General features: G+C 38.2%; 2 protein-coding genes across 3 annotated transcripts in view; one reads left to right on the top strand and one right to left on the bottom strand.

Moving 5' to 3' along the window:
- STK26 (serine/threonine kinase 26) overlaps window positions 1–6,670 on the top strand; it is a 68,155-nt gene extending 61,485 nt beyond the window's left edge. For both annotated transcript variants that reach the window (XM_060086594.1, XM_060086595.1), the window contains 6 exons: window positions 285–470; window positions 1,568–1,716; window positions 2,753–2,846; window positions 3,271–3,333; window positions 3,416–3,552; window positions 4,602–6,670. In XM_060086594.1, the coding sequence (XP_059942577.1) occupies window positions 285–470; window positions 1,568–1,716; window positions 2,753–2,846; window positions 3,271–3,333; window positions 3,416–3,552; window positions 4,602–4,626 (654 nt within the window). In that variant the 3' untranslated portion in view covers window positions 4,627–6,670. The remainder of the gene's footprint in view (window positions 1–284; window positions 471–1,567; window positions 1,717–2,752; window positions 2,847–3,270; window positions 3,334–3,415; window positions 3,553–4,601) is intronic.
- Window positions 6,671–8,660: 1,990 nt separating this feature from the next.
- The window catches only part of FRMD7 (FERM domain containing 7), a 33,236-nt gene continuing 24,908 nt past the window's right edge, over window positions 8,661–16,988 (bottom strand). The window contains 5 exon segments of the mRNA XM_060086400.1: window positions 8,661–9,740; window positions 11,168–11,243; window positions 11,586–11,654; window positions 12,968–13,131; window positions 14,505–14,600. Of these exon segments, the coding sequence (XP_059942383.1) occupies window positions 8,661–9,740; window positions 11,168–11,243; window positions 11,586–11,654; window positions 12,968–13,131; window positions 14,505–14,600 (1,485 nt within the window).

The following is a 16,988-nucleotide window of genomic DNA, read 5'->3' as shown; positions in this document are numbered from 1 at the left end:
ATTTATTTATCTGTCTCTTCTACTAGAACATAAGCCCCTTGAGAGCAGGGATTTTGTCTGGTTTGGTCACTACCTGAGTCCTCAGTGCCTAGAATACAGTAGCTGGCACAAAGTAGGGGATTTGATCATTTTTTAAAATAAATGAATTATATTAATAAAAATTTATTAACATCACATTTCTTGAGACACTTTCATATTGTATGACCGTTAGACTCCACATGTTGTTTTGTGGCAGTATGTTGGAATGGAATTTCAAGGTAATTGTTCTTTCCTCCTTACCTTAGGCTGACATTTGGTCACTGGGAATTACTGCTATTGAACTAGCCAAGGGAGAGCCACCTAACTCCGATATGCATCCTATGAGAGTTCTGTTTCTTATTCCAAAAAACAATCCTCCAACTCTTGTCGGAGACTTTACTAAATCCTTTAAGGAGTTTATTGATGCTTGCCTGAACAAAGATCCATCATTTGTGAGTATATATGCTATGACTACTATTTTCTATGATCAGCTCTACATAGAGCCAGTGTGGTTTGTTCAACAGTGAAGAATACATTGCCTGTGAAAACTGTCTAAGATCCATCCAGGAACGTGATTCTTCCCTCTATGTTGCTAATTTTGTTTAGTTGTTGACAAGATCTGTAGTTCCTTCTCTCCTTCCCCTGCATCTTTTTCTCTTTTTTCTATGGTCCCTAGCTTCTTTATTCCGTTGATCATTTCCTATTTCAGGGGGAAATAAAGTTCATTTTCTAGGATGTCATTATGAAAGTATATGTATAACTATTCACAATGATTTTTATTCAACTGTGTTTTCATGAAAAGTTGTTTGCGTTTCACTATTTTTTATTTAATGTTCAGATATTCCAACATGAAGTTGTATACGTTTCCTGAAGTCTAATGAGCTCCATTCATTTACTTGGCAAAGTTGATTACAGTTGTTTTACTGTTTTTAAAATAAAGCTGCCCGATGACTTCGAGAAACTAGAAATATACAAGAACTGAATTTGATGTGACAATTTTTAAGTTGCTAATGAATATTCTCATATTAATAAAATACTAGGGGGGAAAATATCCCCCACAGCACCTGGTGTTTGTATTTAGTTGCAATATGAATTAATGTGTGATGAAGAAGGGGGTCATATGATATGTGCAGATAATAACAAAGTTACAGCCTTGCTAGTTTTCATCCTTTTTTCCAATTTACAGTAAATATAATAAAAGTATTTTAAAGCACTATTTTGAAACGTTTTTAAATTTTTACTTAATTATCAAAGTGCTGCCATGTGTTTCTCTGCTTTTAAGAAAGCCCTGCTGCCTGTTGCTAGTAGGTAGGCCACCTTTTGCCCATTGGGCTTTAGCAAATTGGTACCAAAGTAGTGAATTTAATTTGGTTGCCTTGAGCCACTTCAAAAATAGAATTAGCTATTGTCCTATGGCATTTTAGTTGTCCTCATACCTGCAGACATACTTTTACACCTTTCAGCTTCATAACTGAAGTGATTTCTTGTCACTCCTTGCAATCAAAAGAGCCTAGAAATATTCATGCATCCTTTCTTTTTTGTTCCTTAGCGTCCTACAGCTAAAGAACTTCTGAAACATAAATTCATTGTAAAAAATTCAAAGAAGACTTCTTATCTGACTGAACTGATAGATCGATTTAAGAGATGGAAGGCAGAAGGGCACAGTGATGACGACTCTGATTCTGAGGGCTCTGATTCGTATGTACCATTTATTTAATTTTTATGTAGATAGCCCATTTTAATATTGCATATATTTTAACTGTGATCCAATATGCTTTCTCTAGCATACCATATAAACCTTATTCTAAAGTCTGACTTTAGAAACTGTGAAAATCTTTTAAAATCACAGTCTGTGAAGTACAATGAATTTGGAAACACGTTTTTTTCTTAGAAGCGAATTGCTTTAGTTTTAAATGGTCTCGGTCTAACCCCTAGTGGATACTTGAGTATATTACAAAATTTTGGAACAAGATTCGATTTAAGGTGTTTTACTAGTTTGCCCAAAGTGATAAGGAGCAACGTCTTCTCTTACTTTGATGGCAACCTGCAAAATCCCTCTGGAGAACTAACGTTTCCCAACTCTTGGCCATATACCAAACCGTGATCAGACCGGGACGTTGAAATATTCATTTATATCTCATTTGTACCCCCTAAAAAGTTGCACTGTTTTTTAACTGCAGCATTTATACTAGCATTTTAGCCTCTAAGTCCATAATTTAATTTACTCCTTCGCTAGCTGAATTGACACAAAGGCAACACCAAATTTCTTTAGATACTAGTTGCATTTATGAGAAATTGCCCAACTTTTAAAAGGTCTAAAAAATACCAGGATACTTGTTTTTACTCTGTTCTAATGGTTGTTGGCCTTAGCTGCCCATGAGAGTCACCCATGGAGCCTTTCAAAAATGTAAATCAACTATACTCCAACATATAATAAAAATTTTTAAAAATCACAAGCCACACTACAGGAGATCCTGATCTAGTCAGTGGGAAGGAGTTGGGGCAGGGCTTTATATATAGTAAGAGACCTTCATGCGCGATTCTGGTACACACTTAGAGTTGAGAACCATTGCTACTCTTCAGTAAAAAGTGGTGTCTATCTGAAACTGAGATCAAATGATTTTTTTATACATCGGGACAATTCTCCGTTCGGAGTCTGGCTGCATTGATTAGGTATTTTCACCAAGCTGTATCATTTAGGAACTTATAGAAGTATCTTTGGCAATCTCTTTAGGGAATCCACCAGCAGGGAAAATAATACTCATCCTGAATGGAGCTTTACCACCGTGCGAAAGAAGCCTGATCCAAAGAAACTGCAGAATGGGGCAGTATGTATATGGAGATGATCACTTCCTCTTGGTAGACTTTTTCGAACTATATAGTGAGAGTATAATGGCCAAAAATTGTTAGAATTTAATACCCCTAAACGCTCATCTACCTCACTGTGTCCATAGTAGGTTTCATTTGCCATTCGTTTTGAGCTAATTAAGAAAAGGTCATAGAAGTCATTTAAGTGGCCATTGGTATGTTTTAAAATGCATTTTACCTAGAGATATCTAAACCCAGTGGAATCATGTATATCAGTTGTAATCCTCTAAGTTAGAGAACTTCTGGATGATGGATGGGAATTAGTGACGGGAAGAAAGCATGGAAACTTACCCTGTATTGGGTCTTTTGGGAGGAGGATTCCAATGAATGCACATGAATGATTATTTTAATGTCATGTGTATAATCTATAATATTTGTTCAAAGGAGCAAGATCTTGTACAAACTCTGAGCTGTTTGTCTATGATAATCACACCTGCATTTGCTGAAGTAAGTACAGATTCATTAGCTTTGGATATCTATTTTAAGAAGTATAGTGATTTTAAATGTTATAGCTATTGATCTTTCTCAGCTTAAACAGCAGGATGAGAATAATGCTAGCAGGAATCAGGCCATCGAAGAACTGGAGAAAAGTATTGCTGTGGCTGAAGCTGCCTGTCCGGGCATCACAGATAAAATGGTGAAGAAATTAATTGAAAAATTTCAAAAGTAAGCATGAAATGTCATTTTTAAAACACTATTTTGACATTTTCTGTTGGATGTTCATTTATGATGCGATAATATAATTACCTACTTGATTCAGTCATTCCGTTTATTCCTAACAAAGTCAATTCTTAATAGTCATATGCTTGAAAACTGTTTTGTTTGTTGCCCACCTTAAACATTAGCTTTTGGAATTATTATCTTCGGGCATTACAAGGTAGTTTTCCACTGAACGAAATGACCTGTTTTTGTTTTTTTTTTCTCCCTGTTAGTAGGAGTACAGACAAAAGGTCAGGGGACATATTCTTATTTGGACCCTTGTAAATGCCATTGAGGAATGCTTTCATTCTTGCTACTACTCTTATCACACTGCTGTTCACATTGTTTCAGTGCTAAAGTTCATTAAGTTTAGCCCCCATAAGAAAAGTTAAGGATTTTCGGTAGAGAAACTCAAATGAAGACTCTAAAAGGTTCTTATGTTTGATTTCAGTTTCTATACTGCCTGTTGAACTGTTGCTTTCACTTTGTTCACATTCAATAAAGTTCTTACATTTAATTTTTAAATTCCCTTTTAAAACAAGACTTTTGTACGCATATACAAACACAACTACTTAGCTCAAGCAAGTTATAAAAAGCACTACTAATCTTAGCCTTAATCCCATTATATTGCTTCTCAGTGCATCTTTATATTCCTTTGTATTTGTGATGCCACTGGGATCAAGTTGGAACAAACCATACAGCCTGTAAAACACATAATCTCCTAGATCTTTCTGGCTGATAAAGCCTATTTATACTCATCAGCTAAAGCCCCTCTTAAAATCCCTAGTTTTTAGTGGAAACCTCCCCTCTTTTCCAATTTGCAAACAAATCAATTGGAAGTTGTAAAATCAGACCCAGAAGGGATTTTTGAACCACTTTATATTTTAACGTTTACATGATGAGACGCAATACAATTTTTGTTTGCTGAATCAATTCTTTCATTGCAGAGTTCATACAGATGTAAAATAGACACATGCATAGTTGTATATCAATTTAAGTTTTTCTTAATTTTATAGGTGTTCAGCAGATGAATCCCCCTAAGAAACTTCTTGTTAGTGGCTTCTATTTCATATGGACCCAGAGAAACCCACCAAAGCTACTTCAAGCTTAACACTGCTTAACTCATGAGCTCCACGTGCCTTTTGGATCTTTGTGACATTGAAGATTTGGAAGAAGCTATTCAACTATTTTGTGATGGTGTTTATCATTTTATATTTTAAAGAGATTATTTTGTAAGGAATAACTTTTAATACTATAGTTTTACCTGTATTCTAGTAAATGTTGAGATACAGTTTTGCTTTTAGGTATCATTATTACTTAAGTTACTAGGATGAATACCTTTCATGTTTTGATCTTTAGTTAACTGTACACTTATGAAACATACAGGTCTTTCAAAGTCATCCTAAATATTCAACTTTTGTAATCATCAAGCCTCAAAAAGCTTTTTTTTTTTTTAAACACAAGCATATTCTAAAAATGACTACTGCTGGGGAGGTGGAAACAAGTCACACGTTCTTAAAGCAGAAGGTTTATTTTTGGGTTTTTTTGTTTGTTTGTTTTTTTGGCTGTGTTGGATCTTCGTTTCTGTGCGAGGACTTTCTATAGTTGTGGCAAGCGGGGGCCACTCTTCATCGCGGTGCGCGGGCCTCTCACTATCATGGCCTCTCTTGTTGCGGCGCACAGGCTCCAGACGTGCAGGCTCAGTAGTTGTGGCTCACGGGCCTAGTTGCTCCGCGGCATGTGGGATCTTCCCAGACCAGGGCTCGAACCCGTGTCCCCTGCATTAGCAGGCAGATTCTCAACCACTGCGCCACCAGGGAAGCCCAAAGCAGAAGTTTTTAATAAGCTCTTAGAAATGAAACCTGGAAAACTATTGACTCTTCTCCCAAGGGGGTATGATATTCCAGGCAGCTCAATGATGATCACATTTGAGAGCCCTGCGTTTGAAACATTTAGAGGCAACATGTAGCAACAGAGGTACCTCTTGGTGTGCAGTATTTACTTTCTCTTATAGAAGAGACAATTGACCCTTATTTAACATGGTTGGAAAGTTAAAGCAGTACTAATTAGCCAAGGATGGATTTTTGGTAATACCGGAAGAATTAGTCAGGATTCATTTTTAAAATCAACTCAAATCACATATTATATGCTTGGATTTGGGGAGCTTAAAAGAAGCTGATTATCATGTGATTATAAATACCTGAGCAACAGGTATGAATATAATTTACACCAGCATATTTTTGTCATGGTCATAAAATGTCCTATAAACTATTTATACATTTTTTTTCCTCATAACTATCCAATACATAAACATCATTTGTTCATTTTTGAAAGGGTATTTAAATAAGCATTTTCTAGTTCATATGAAAATAACCATAGTACAGGATGATTTCTGTCTGTACAAAGGTAAGTTAGACTGTACAGTTAATTTTCAGTTATATTTATGGTACTGTTACATGGGTAATACCTTTTTCTTTTAAGCCCAGTATATATATTATGCCTGCCTAAGTTCTGAAGTGGGGCTATATTTCAGTAGTTGTAGAATTATTGATATTAATTAGTTTTGATAGTTAATGTTTTATTGTTTGGATCTGAACAATTTGGTTTTTGCACAAAAGTCATTTTAATAAACCTGAATAATTGCCAAATATTAGAAGAAAGATTTTCTTCAAGTGAAGAATACAGTTTTTAGTCAAAGCGGCCATTACCTCTTCCTTTTTTGTAATAATACAGACACTTGAATAAGTTGTTTTTGTGTCATATGCCAAGAAAATTTTTTCATTGGTGCCTATACTGTAATAATTACTTTTAACACATTGTATTTTGAAGTAATAGTTCAGTTAAAATTTTCACCTGCTATGTAACTGAAACTCAATTACAGTTTATAATTTGTAGAGGTCTGGTAATAATTTTGCAGCTCATATCATGTATCAAATGAATATTTTTGTAAAAATAAAAGCAACAAATTTTTAAATTGATTATTTGAAACTTTACAGCACAGCTGCACCATGGATAGAAAATTGTATTGCTTATTCATTATAGTTATTAGTCCTGTAAACTGTTTCTGGGTAAGCATACTTCAGTGTTTTGCGGGGGGGGGGGGGGGCGGTTAAAAATAAATATTTAAATTTCCTGGTCCTCAATGTTCGTTTTCTTGAGGTGGGGGTATGGTGTGGTATTTTAATTGTTTCAAATCATTTCTTCTGTCCCCTTTCATTTATTGTTGGAACTTTAACAACAGTGTTTCCACTGGAAACTAGAAGGTATTCTTCACATTTTATTAAACATTGATTATAGCTCCAGTGAATATGTCCTGATTTCTGCCTCCTGTCCTGACAGAATTATTAATAGAGTCCTCTTTCACTCAAAAACGTCCTTCCTAGGTTACACAATAAACTTTATGGTCACCCTAGTTATAGTTTTATTAGGAAATTTTATACAGATTTGAATGCTGTATTTCTCTGGGGGAAACAAATTTCACAAAGATTTCTAGAAACTGAGATGAGAAATAGCATATAATCCTAAAAGAATTTGAGTTTTTGCTAGAGAAAAGGTCAGAGATGAACTTAATATAGCTTTGAGTATCTATAGGATTAATATATAGGTGATTGGGTTTCAATATATTCTTATTATTGAATAGCTATTCTAGACTTGTGAGTTACCGGATTCGATTCCAGGAGCAGGAAGGAAAGTGCTAGCATGTTGGGAAGAGGTAGAGTGAGGTATATTCAAAGGGATTTTTGTGGTGTAAGGACTAGGAGAGTAAAAAAACTATTCCATCCATCTTTTCTCCATTCAGTCATATATAAAAATAGCTTGCTTACATAATTGCATCATTTCTTTGAAGTCACTACCTAACATTATCTTGTAAATATGTTTTACTTACCATTAAAATCAATAAAGAAAATAAAGTTCTCAAATAGAATGCTATACCTTCCAAGGGAAATAATAGAGAAATTTTGAATGGGTTAAGAATAGAATTTTGAAAAAAAAAAAAAAGAATAGAATTTTGGTTCATTAACTCAGCCTGGAGTACTATCCTTTTTTTTTTTCAGCTACCCCATTTCTACCACTTCTCCATCCCTGACTATACATTTTTACCTGCTTCCCTCCTTTTCCTTGTTCTCTAAATGTCCCTTCCCTTAATTATAGGCCAGAGCCAATCACTTCTGAAATTGACTGAAACAAAATGAAGTTCATACTTACAACTTAATTTTCAAATAAATGGGTTTCCATCACTGTTTATTAAAATGCTATTCATCTCATTTCCTTGCCTACATGCACACAACAAGATATGGCAAAAAAAATGCTTGCAGGAGAGATTACATAAACAGACCAACATGTTAACTTTTATCTTTCACTACATATTACAGCTAGTTAAGAATAGAGAATAAGTCAAACATCATATTATCCCCATCAGGCAGATGTCTGGCTTTAGAAATTGATCAATTCCTGAATTTCCGAGGTTTAGAATTCTGCCAAGTCCTAGATTAATTATAAACTTGTGTTCTGTTGAGAGAATCTATGTTCCTTCTTGTTCCTGAAATATAGGAGAGCCATGCTCCCCCTAATATATGTTATAAAAATTGAAGTCTTTAACATAAAACAGGGCCATTTTTACTGGGTCCCACATGAATAATGAGGACTGAAACCTTTAGTTGTTTAAGAACAAAATGACCAACACACTCACAGTCTAGTAAATCGCTAAATGATATCAGAACCCAATTCTGTAGGTCAATCCATACTGTCACTGTTCTTCAGTGTTGAAGAGCCTGACCTTCGTTTATAATGTCTCTTTGGGGAAATGTATAATGGAGATGACAAATACCCACCTCACTCTGCTACGGGGCTGGTGAGGAAAGGGCATGTTCCAGAATGATTCAGAGGGAATAGAAGAGTGAGGCTTGAGGAACGGGGCAGAGCTGGATCTTTCATAAGCTAAGTGCCTAATCCTAGAAGAGTCCCTTAATACCGATGAATAGTAACAAAGAAAGTGGTTTTTGCAGAAGGTTCCTTATGTTTCATCTAAGTTAGTAACATGGAATTGGCCTGGAAATGTTCATAGGTTTCACATTTTAAGCTAAAAAGTAATTACATGGTTTTCACAAAGTCCTATCTTCAGCACTTGATGTATTGAAAGAGACACCTTCATCTTCTTCATCTAGCTGTAGACTACCAGAAGACAAGCGGATTCTGGCCATGGGTGAACTTATTCCTTTGTCATACAAAGAGTAGTAGTCTGGTTTAAGAATCTCTGATTCAGAATCACTGGATTCACTAGCTACACACCCTTCTGCTGCTCCCTGATCCACTAAAACTGTTGGAAACTCCTGCTCTGCAAACACATATGTAGACAGGTCAGCTTTACGACTCAGAGCAGGACAAGGCCCTAAAGGTCTAAATTCTGATCCAAAAGGAAAACGGATAGTTTTCATGTCTGATTGGCTCTGGGACCCTTTAGGGGATGGCTCTTGAATGTTATATGCAAATGCATCTTCTAAATTTGGATCTTCCTCTTCTAGATCTACATTGAGGTTGCCCCTGCCAGTAGTTTGGGCCATAGCTTCTTGGCGTTCTTGAAAGTCTTGCTGAAAGCTCTTCATTCTGAGGTTCCTTGGGCCTCGTTTGGCTGGCTTCATTGCGGTAGGCTGTAGACAGCTGTCTGGCCTTTCCCTTTCCTCTGCCATGATTGGAGACTGTCTGGGCACCTGGGGTGGTCTGTCCACATAAAAGAAGACTTGGGGAGGCATAATATCAACCTGCTGACCAGTACAAGGAATATAGGGCACATCTGTGTAAGTTAGCTGCCTTGCTGGACTCATTTTGCTTGTAAGGCCAGAAGATGTGCTCGTGTGATTGTCAGCAAACTTACAGCTTGTTTGGAAGGAGCTTAGAGGACTCCTTTCCTCAAAGTAGTCAGGATCGGGGTCGGTGGTAAAGACAGGGTCTGTATAAATAAAAGGGAACGAGGAACTGCTCTGGGACTGATGTAATGATGTGGGCTCTGACTCTGGTTTGGAATGCTCCAGCTCGGCTGCAAAGGTCACCTCCACTGCAGAGTTTCTCCTCCTGCTGTCCAGCACAGGCTCAGAGGCGTGCACTCCATTCACATTTCGGTAGTACCCACTGCCATAGGCTAGTCTCAAATCTTCCACCTTGAGAGAAAGAACATGTTGGTGAAAGAAGGAAAAAGCCATTTGGTTGGGGTGGGGGCAGGGATCTAAATCAGCCTTGAATTTTGCAAAGGTAGTTTTTCACAAAGGCCTTTCAACCCATGTTCTATGCCAGGGTTGATAAATAGATACGTAAAAGGTAATAACTTGTACCACATCCCAATTTATGTGCTGAAAAATACACGACACTTTCCTTTCTCAACACCATCACACTCCCAGCCTCCGCATTCTCTATCTACTTGAGCCAGCATCGTACTTCAAGCAGTATGGTTGAGTAGCTGTATTCATGAGCTAGGAGTTCTGCCTTTTGGTCCTGGCTCTGCCTTTATTTGCTGTGTGACCTTAGGCAAGTCTCCTAACCTCCCTGTTCCAACCTCCTCCCTATTTTCTGTAAAATGGTGGGGAGGAGGGCTGTAAATGGCATGAGACGGTCAATCATTAGATGGTACCTTCCAGAATTAGACCTCTGTGATGCCTTTCAGATAAAAATTGCCTCTGACTTGAATGAAGACAGAGTTTATGAGACCTCTAATAAATTTTTTTTCAAGGGAGAGCAAAAGAAAAATAACATGGTTCATACTATAAAACTCAAATGAAGCCATCATCTCACAGTTCCAGGAGAATAGCACTTTGTTCTTAAATTAACAAAATTACATAGCAAAAGTACTTTAAAACCTTGACCCAAAGGACTTCCCTGGTGGCACAGGGGTTAAGAATCTGCCTGCCAATGCAGGAGACACGGGTTCAAGCCCTGGTCTGGGGAGATCCCACATGCCGCAGAGCAGCTAAGCCCGTGTGCCACAACTACTGAGCCTGTGCTCTGGAGCCCATGAGCCACAACTACTGAGCCTGCGTGCCACAACTACTGAAGCCCGCGCTCCTAGAGCCTGTGCTCTGCAACAAGAGGAGCCACCGCCATGAGAAGCCCGCGCACCACAACGAAGAGTAGCCCCCGCTCGCCGCAACTAGAGAAAGCCCGTGCGCAGCAACAAAGACCCAATGCAGCCATAAATAAATAAATTTACTTATTAAAAAAAAACTTAACCCAAGACCTTATAGCTTCCTCTAAGCCTTAAGATTTTCATAGGTAAAAAAGCAGCTTTTAGTTTAAAAAATACAAAGCCATAGACATTCGTTTGGATCTGCATTTTGCAAGATGTTAGCAATACAGTTTGCAATTTAAAGACGTGCCAGATCTTTCCAGTCTATAAGGCACACACACCAGTTTACCCAATGGTCTTCTATTGGCTGGAGACTGAGTTGACAGACTTCCCCAGGAGGCTAACCTAACTTGACCAGAGTAACCTTTTTACATACTGGGAGATTCTGGCAGAATCAATTCCTGGAAACATTTGAAATGGGGATGCATTACATTTATCTAAAGAAGAAGGAATTTTCCAAAACCTTACTTGTTTTGACACATCAGAGAGGAGGTCTGGTGAGGACCTGCACTGTCGTTCATGGTACTGAGATGGGTAATGTTTCCTGAAATCCCCAAACAGAGAAGGAATTTAAATAGTCTTCATGTGAGTACAGGATCCCTATAAATCTCTAAATTCAACTTAAAAATCAATGTGACAAGTGGGAAGCAGCCAGATAACACAGGGAGAGCAGCTCGGTGCTTTGTGACCACCTAGAGCGGTGGGATAGGGAGGGTGGGAGGGAGGGAGACGCAAAAGGGAAGAGATATGGGGACATATGTATATGTATAGCTGATTCACTTTGTTATAAAGCAGAAACTAACACACCATTGTAAAGAAATTATACTCCAATAAAGATGTTAAAAAAGAAAAAATCAATGTGACAAAGAGAAACAAAACCATGTACCTTTCAAATGGCAAGCTCTTCAACCTCCCCTTTTTCCCATATTCCAAAAGTTGCCTTTGGGTTCTTCCGCTATTATAAAAAACAAGATAAACAATTTTATGTACATTCTTTGTAACCCAGTAGGCTAACTAAAAGCCAAAAGTGTCATTTATTGTTGAAATCGAAAGATTCTGGATGAATGACATATGTCGTGAATCTCTGACCATCACATTAATAATATACCCATTTATCCGAGGATCTGGCAGAGCAACCTCAACTATTCAGAACCCAGAAATTTTTTAAAAGTTTCTGAACAGCGCTCTATAACAGTTACAAATTCTGGCCTTGAAAGCTAATATACTTTCCTTTAAAGGCCTTTCCCCCTCCTCCAAACTTACACATAGTTTCTAATGAGGCTATTTGTCTGGTTTCCCAATCCATGACAGGAGAAAAACAGCTAACTAAACAGTAGAAGAAGGTTGCTCCAGTCAGACATACACTAGCAAAGAAAGCCAGCTGATTGCTGGGAGAAACACAAGAGCCAAAAAAGAAATCACTAACATAATAAAATCCAAAAAGTCTGGGCCATTTATCACTGTGGTGCAGGGTCTGACATGCCTCCCCCGCCCTGAGGCTGCCCCTGCACTACAGCTGCCGGCAGAGGATAATAAGTGATGTTTATAATAGGTCATTAAGAAAAGGGAAAAATATCCTCAGTATCATCTGTTTAAAAAGGCAGGGATTTGTAGAATACATTTTGGAAAGAGTCCATAAAAATATGTACATTGTAAAAATCTCACTTTTTACTGGGGCAGGCTTCTACTACTTGAAAAATCCTTCACAGGAAGCATTGGATTTGAATTTTTTATCTTAGCTAAGAGTTTGAAAGCGTCTTCCAAAGAACTCCTAGGCTGGTGGGATCAAGTAAAAACAAGTTCTTATTTTGACCTCGCTTCCTTTCCTCCAAGGTGTTAACTTGTAGTAAGGAGCCTCCACTACAATATTGTTCCACCTCTCAAATCCCTTAGCCCCTCCAGTGCTTTCTCATCCTTTTGGTGGTGGTTAGGATGTTGTTGAGCTGTCCTTCCTATGGCTAGCATGTAAGTTGCACGTAAGGAAAACAGTAGGTTCATTGACTACGTTTTCTCAAACAGCATATGCCCCCTTATCCTTGCAGAAATTCTGATCTAACCTCTTAAGTGGGGTGTACACCTGCCCCTACCTCCCTGTTAGGAAATATTGACTTAATGAGTCACACAGAGAATGAGCAGTAAAGGGTATCATCCTTTATGTGATTGAAATTGATTCTTTATTGCTTCTAGAATTCAAGCTCCTCCTACTGCCTTCCATGTTATTGAAAAGAAGTTGTGTGTTTAGTTTGCCTGTGTGCAATATTTAATTACCTGTAGCGGAAACTGGAACCCTTGCTGCAGAGTAGGGTTTTGGGCTTTGATTTGGGCTCTTCAGAAAGTCTGAAGAAAGCATGGTACTCCACACAAGTCTTCCAGAAAGCCTTGCAGGCATCTCGGCTGGCCATGGTGAACTCCAAGGTATCCTTGCACAACACCTGTATAAACCAATTTCCATCAAGCAAAACATCCTTCAAGAATATCAAAGACCTTCACATCCCAACGCTTTCTAAACTATTGGTCCAGGGGCCCATCCAGCTTCTGATTTTCCACTTGGCTCCCTTTCAGCTTCACACCTACTGAAACCAAATGATTGGCAAACTTCCAAGGAACAGACAGGGCCACTGCTCAAAAACAGAACCTTCTCTAAGAAGCAAATCTTGCTCTGCACACCCTCCTCACCTCACACGCTTTTTTACCCCCTCTTCTCTGCCAGGAACATATTTATGAAGTTGTAAACTAGGTTAAAATGAACATCAAAGGACATCCTTTCAAAGTGACAAGAAGTTATAAATGACCAACAGGAAAAAGGGAGGGAGGAGGAGATCTTTCTTACAAATGGTAGGCTTTATAGGATGATTGTATATACATGAGTCTTTCTAACACACCAGCTAGAAACATTCTCCCTCTTTATGCTGCCTTATTCTATGATGCTCTGTGTTGCTCATTTAGCGTATTCTAATTGGCTGTAGGGGAGCTTAGTCTTCCAGACCTAAAGTGCAAGGTTGCCCCATCTCCTGACTCACTATATACCCCCATTTGCCCATGCACGTGTGCACTCCACTTTGCTGCTCCCCTTTTCTCATTCCTCTCCAGGTCCCTGGATGCAGCCCTGGGATTCGTCACAAGCTTCACACTGGCTTCAGTCTTCTGAACTGCTCAAATGAACACTTTTATCTAAGGCTAAGGTTCAGAGAATCAAGCCCAAACTACTGAATTATCTGAAGGTCAAAAATGTAGTTGATACATATTTTTAATTTCCTTTATAGTCATAAAAAATTCTTTCTAGCCCCTTTGTCCCACCCTGTACAATGCAGTCTTGCCCAATAGTAGCTTCTTTTGCTTAATATATACCCACTCCCCACATCCTGCTTTGGGAAAGAGTAGGTGTTCAATTATTTGGCATGTAGTAGGTGTTCAATTACTTTTGCTTAAGGAAAGAAGATGAAAACACTTTATAAAAGGAAGCAAATAACGTTGAATTAATATGTCCACAGTCTTAGATCTGGGCTCTTTCATTTGACTTACCAAATCCCTGAAAAATGGTTTCTAAGGAGACTTATCTTTCATCCCAGCCACCCCATTTTCCTATTACTTTATTCATTTTGAACTGCCAATAGGATTTCTTAGTGTTTTGCCTTTAGTAAAAATATGACTAAAGCTCTGGTTTATTTATGTAGAAGCAAAAGAGGGAGAATATTATTGGTCAGGGCCAGGCAGCTTTCATCACTCACAATCAAACCATTTGCAGAAACAACCAAGAAATCTCAAGTGAGTAGAAAGTAAAAGAATTTATTCAAAAGCTACTTACCAAGGTGTTGGCATGAAGTTTGATGAGAAAATGTTTTCTCTTAAAACTCAACTTGCGGATTTTAGCCCAGTTGAAAGTATTGATCTTTGTATTTCCCTATGATGAAACACATGACAGATTTCAGGATGAATGTCAGCACAAGCTGGTTTGTAAGACAATGCAAACCTGTTGGAAAATGCACTTCATGAACAGGACTATCCTTGATCTATCTCTTGCACAGACTGATCCAGTTGTACCAGATAGAAGCTATGGCCAAAGAAGGCATTCCAGGTGGGACACAAGCCTGCTCTGAAATGCAAGTAAGAAGGGGCATGCCTGGGAAAAGTTTCTAACCAGGATAGGGGATCACAGTAGAAAAAGATTGCAGGTATCCGGGTATACCCCAGTTTTCGAAAGTTCACTTTACGCCACTTCGCTTTTACTTCGCTTTTACGAAAAACCCACATTATTACAAGTTTTCGCTAACTGAAAGAAATCCAAAGAGTATTTTTGCTTTTACTCCAAAAAAGGAGAAAATAAAAATCAGCATTTGTTTTGCAGTGAGCTGTTATAGAGGCAGCACACACCCTGAGCAGTGAGAATGGCACCTCTTAAGCTCCTTCCCCAGGAACTACACTCTGCTCGGCAGCTCAGCATCAAGCCACCATACCTTTGAACCGTACATCGGTACTTATCTCGATTTATTTTGTGCACCCATTAGCAAGATGTGTCCTCAGGTAATGCTTCTTCACTTTACACTCTTTCAGCTAGGAAAGGTTTCATAGGAATGCTCTACTTTCAAATAGCAGGGGAAACCTGAACTGCAATAGTTCCTCTAATCTCACCCCCTTCCCATGTTTCCAAATTCAACTGCTTTAAAAAAAAATCCCATTTATTCTGCCACCTCATTTACTCAAACCCCTTCAATAGCTCTGCACCACCTACATCAACTCTAAACTATTTTGGCTTGATTTTCTTGCCCCAACTATATTGGCTATAACTTTGATCCCACTGCTCCCAGAAAACACCTTTCCATCCAACTCTGTACCTTCCCTCCCATAGGTCTCCTCATTCTCCTTACCCAGAATGACTAGTGCCTCCTCTAGGATATTCCATAGCATTGCCATAGCCTACACCCATTTCTAACTCCTCTGAACTCCTTTAGCTCTCCTGGACTACTCAAACAGTTTAACTCTCTTGTTTGTTTGTTTGTTTGTTCACATAGTCCAAAAATCAAAGGGGGTACAAAAATAAATATATTGAGAAGTCTCACGCCCACCACTGTCACTCCTACCTCTGTCCCCATCTAACCACTGTCTACAGGTAACCACATTATTTTGTTGGGTATACTACTTCTGCAACTGAAGTAAATGTGATAGATTAGCTTTTGATTACTCATTGTCTGATATTGATCGTTATTTCTCTGGTCTTTCAAAACAAATTGTGACTATCGTAATGACAGGAGCCATGTGTCATGCTTAATGTTAGTTTCTTGATTATGTCATCCTTTATCCTTCTCAGGACCTTTGCCTGTGTGCCCTTTCCCTGGAACACCCTCCTTCATCAGCCAACTCTATCCCATTGGTCTGGATAACTTCCTCAGGTCTTGCTTAAATGTTAAGTCCCTTTCACATGTGTTACCTTAGTATCCTGTGATTCTTCTAGCACAAAGCACATCACATTTGTTTATAATTACTTGTTTAATTGTCTGTCTTCCTCCTATTAGAATTTAAGTTCCTATTAGAATTTAAGTCAGGGTCATACCTGTTTACCTCTACAGCTCTAGTACCTGGCACAGAGTGGATGTACAATAAATATACTGATAGAAGGATGAATGGATTGCTGCCCAACTATAAATATACTCAAACTCATTGAACTGTACCATTAAAACAGATGACTTTTATGTTATGCAAATTATAGCTCAATAAAGTTGTTTTATTTTTAAAGAAAGAATAGTACAATGAAGAACAGATAGAGGGTACTCAATACATAAATACACTTTGACTGGATTTCAGGTAGGACAAAATAGATCATCTATATTGTTCCCAACTGTCCACAGAAGTATTCACAATGAAAGCGATCACAACTAACATGACGGTCTTGCTCTCAAACCCTTCCCATTTTCTGAGGGTTGCAATAGGGAATAGCAAGAATCAGGGTTAGCAAGAATAGATACATGAAAGCAATCTTGAGAAAGAAAAATGGAGCTAGAGGAAGCAGGCTCCTGGACTTCAGACTATACTACAAAGGTACAGTAATCAAGACAGTATGGTACTGGCACAAAAACAGAAATATAGATCAATGGAACAGGATAGAAAGCCTAGAGATAAACCGGCACACTTATGGTCACCTTATCTTTGATAAAGGAGGCAAGAATGTACAATGGAGAAAAGACAGTCTCTTCAATAAGTGGTGCTGGGAAAACTGGACAGCCACATGTAAAAGAATGAAATTAGAACACTCCCTAACACCATACACAAAAATAAACTCAACATGGATTAAAGA

This window comes from Mesoplodon densirostris, chromosome X (genome assembly GCF_025265405.1).
Source record: "Mesoplodon densirostris isolate mMesDen1 chromosome X, mMesDen1 primary haplotype, whole genome shotgun sequence".
In the NCBI taxonomy this organism is placed as follows: Eukaryota; Metazoa; Chordata; class Mammalia; order Artiodactyla; family Ziphiidae; genus Mesoplodon; species Mesoplodon densirostris.
The sequence above is the reverse complement of the archived record's forward strand: the minus strand, read 5'-3'. Positions and strand labels throughout refer to the sequence as shown.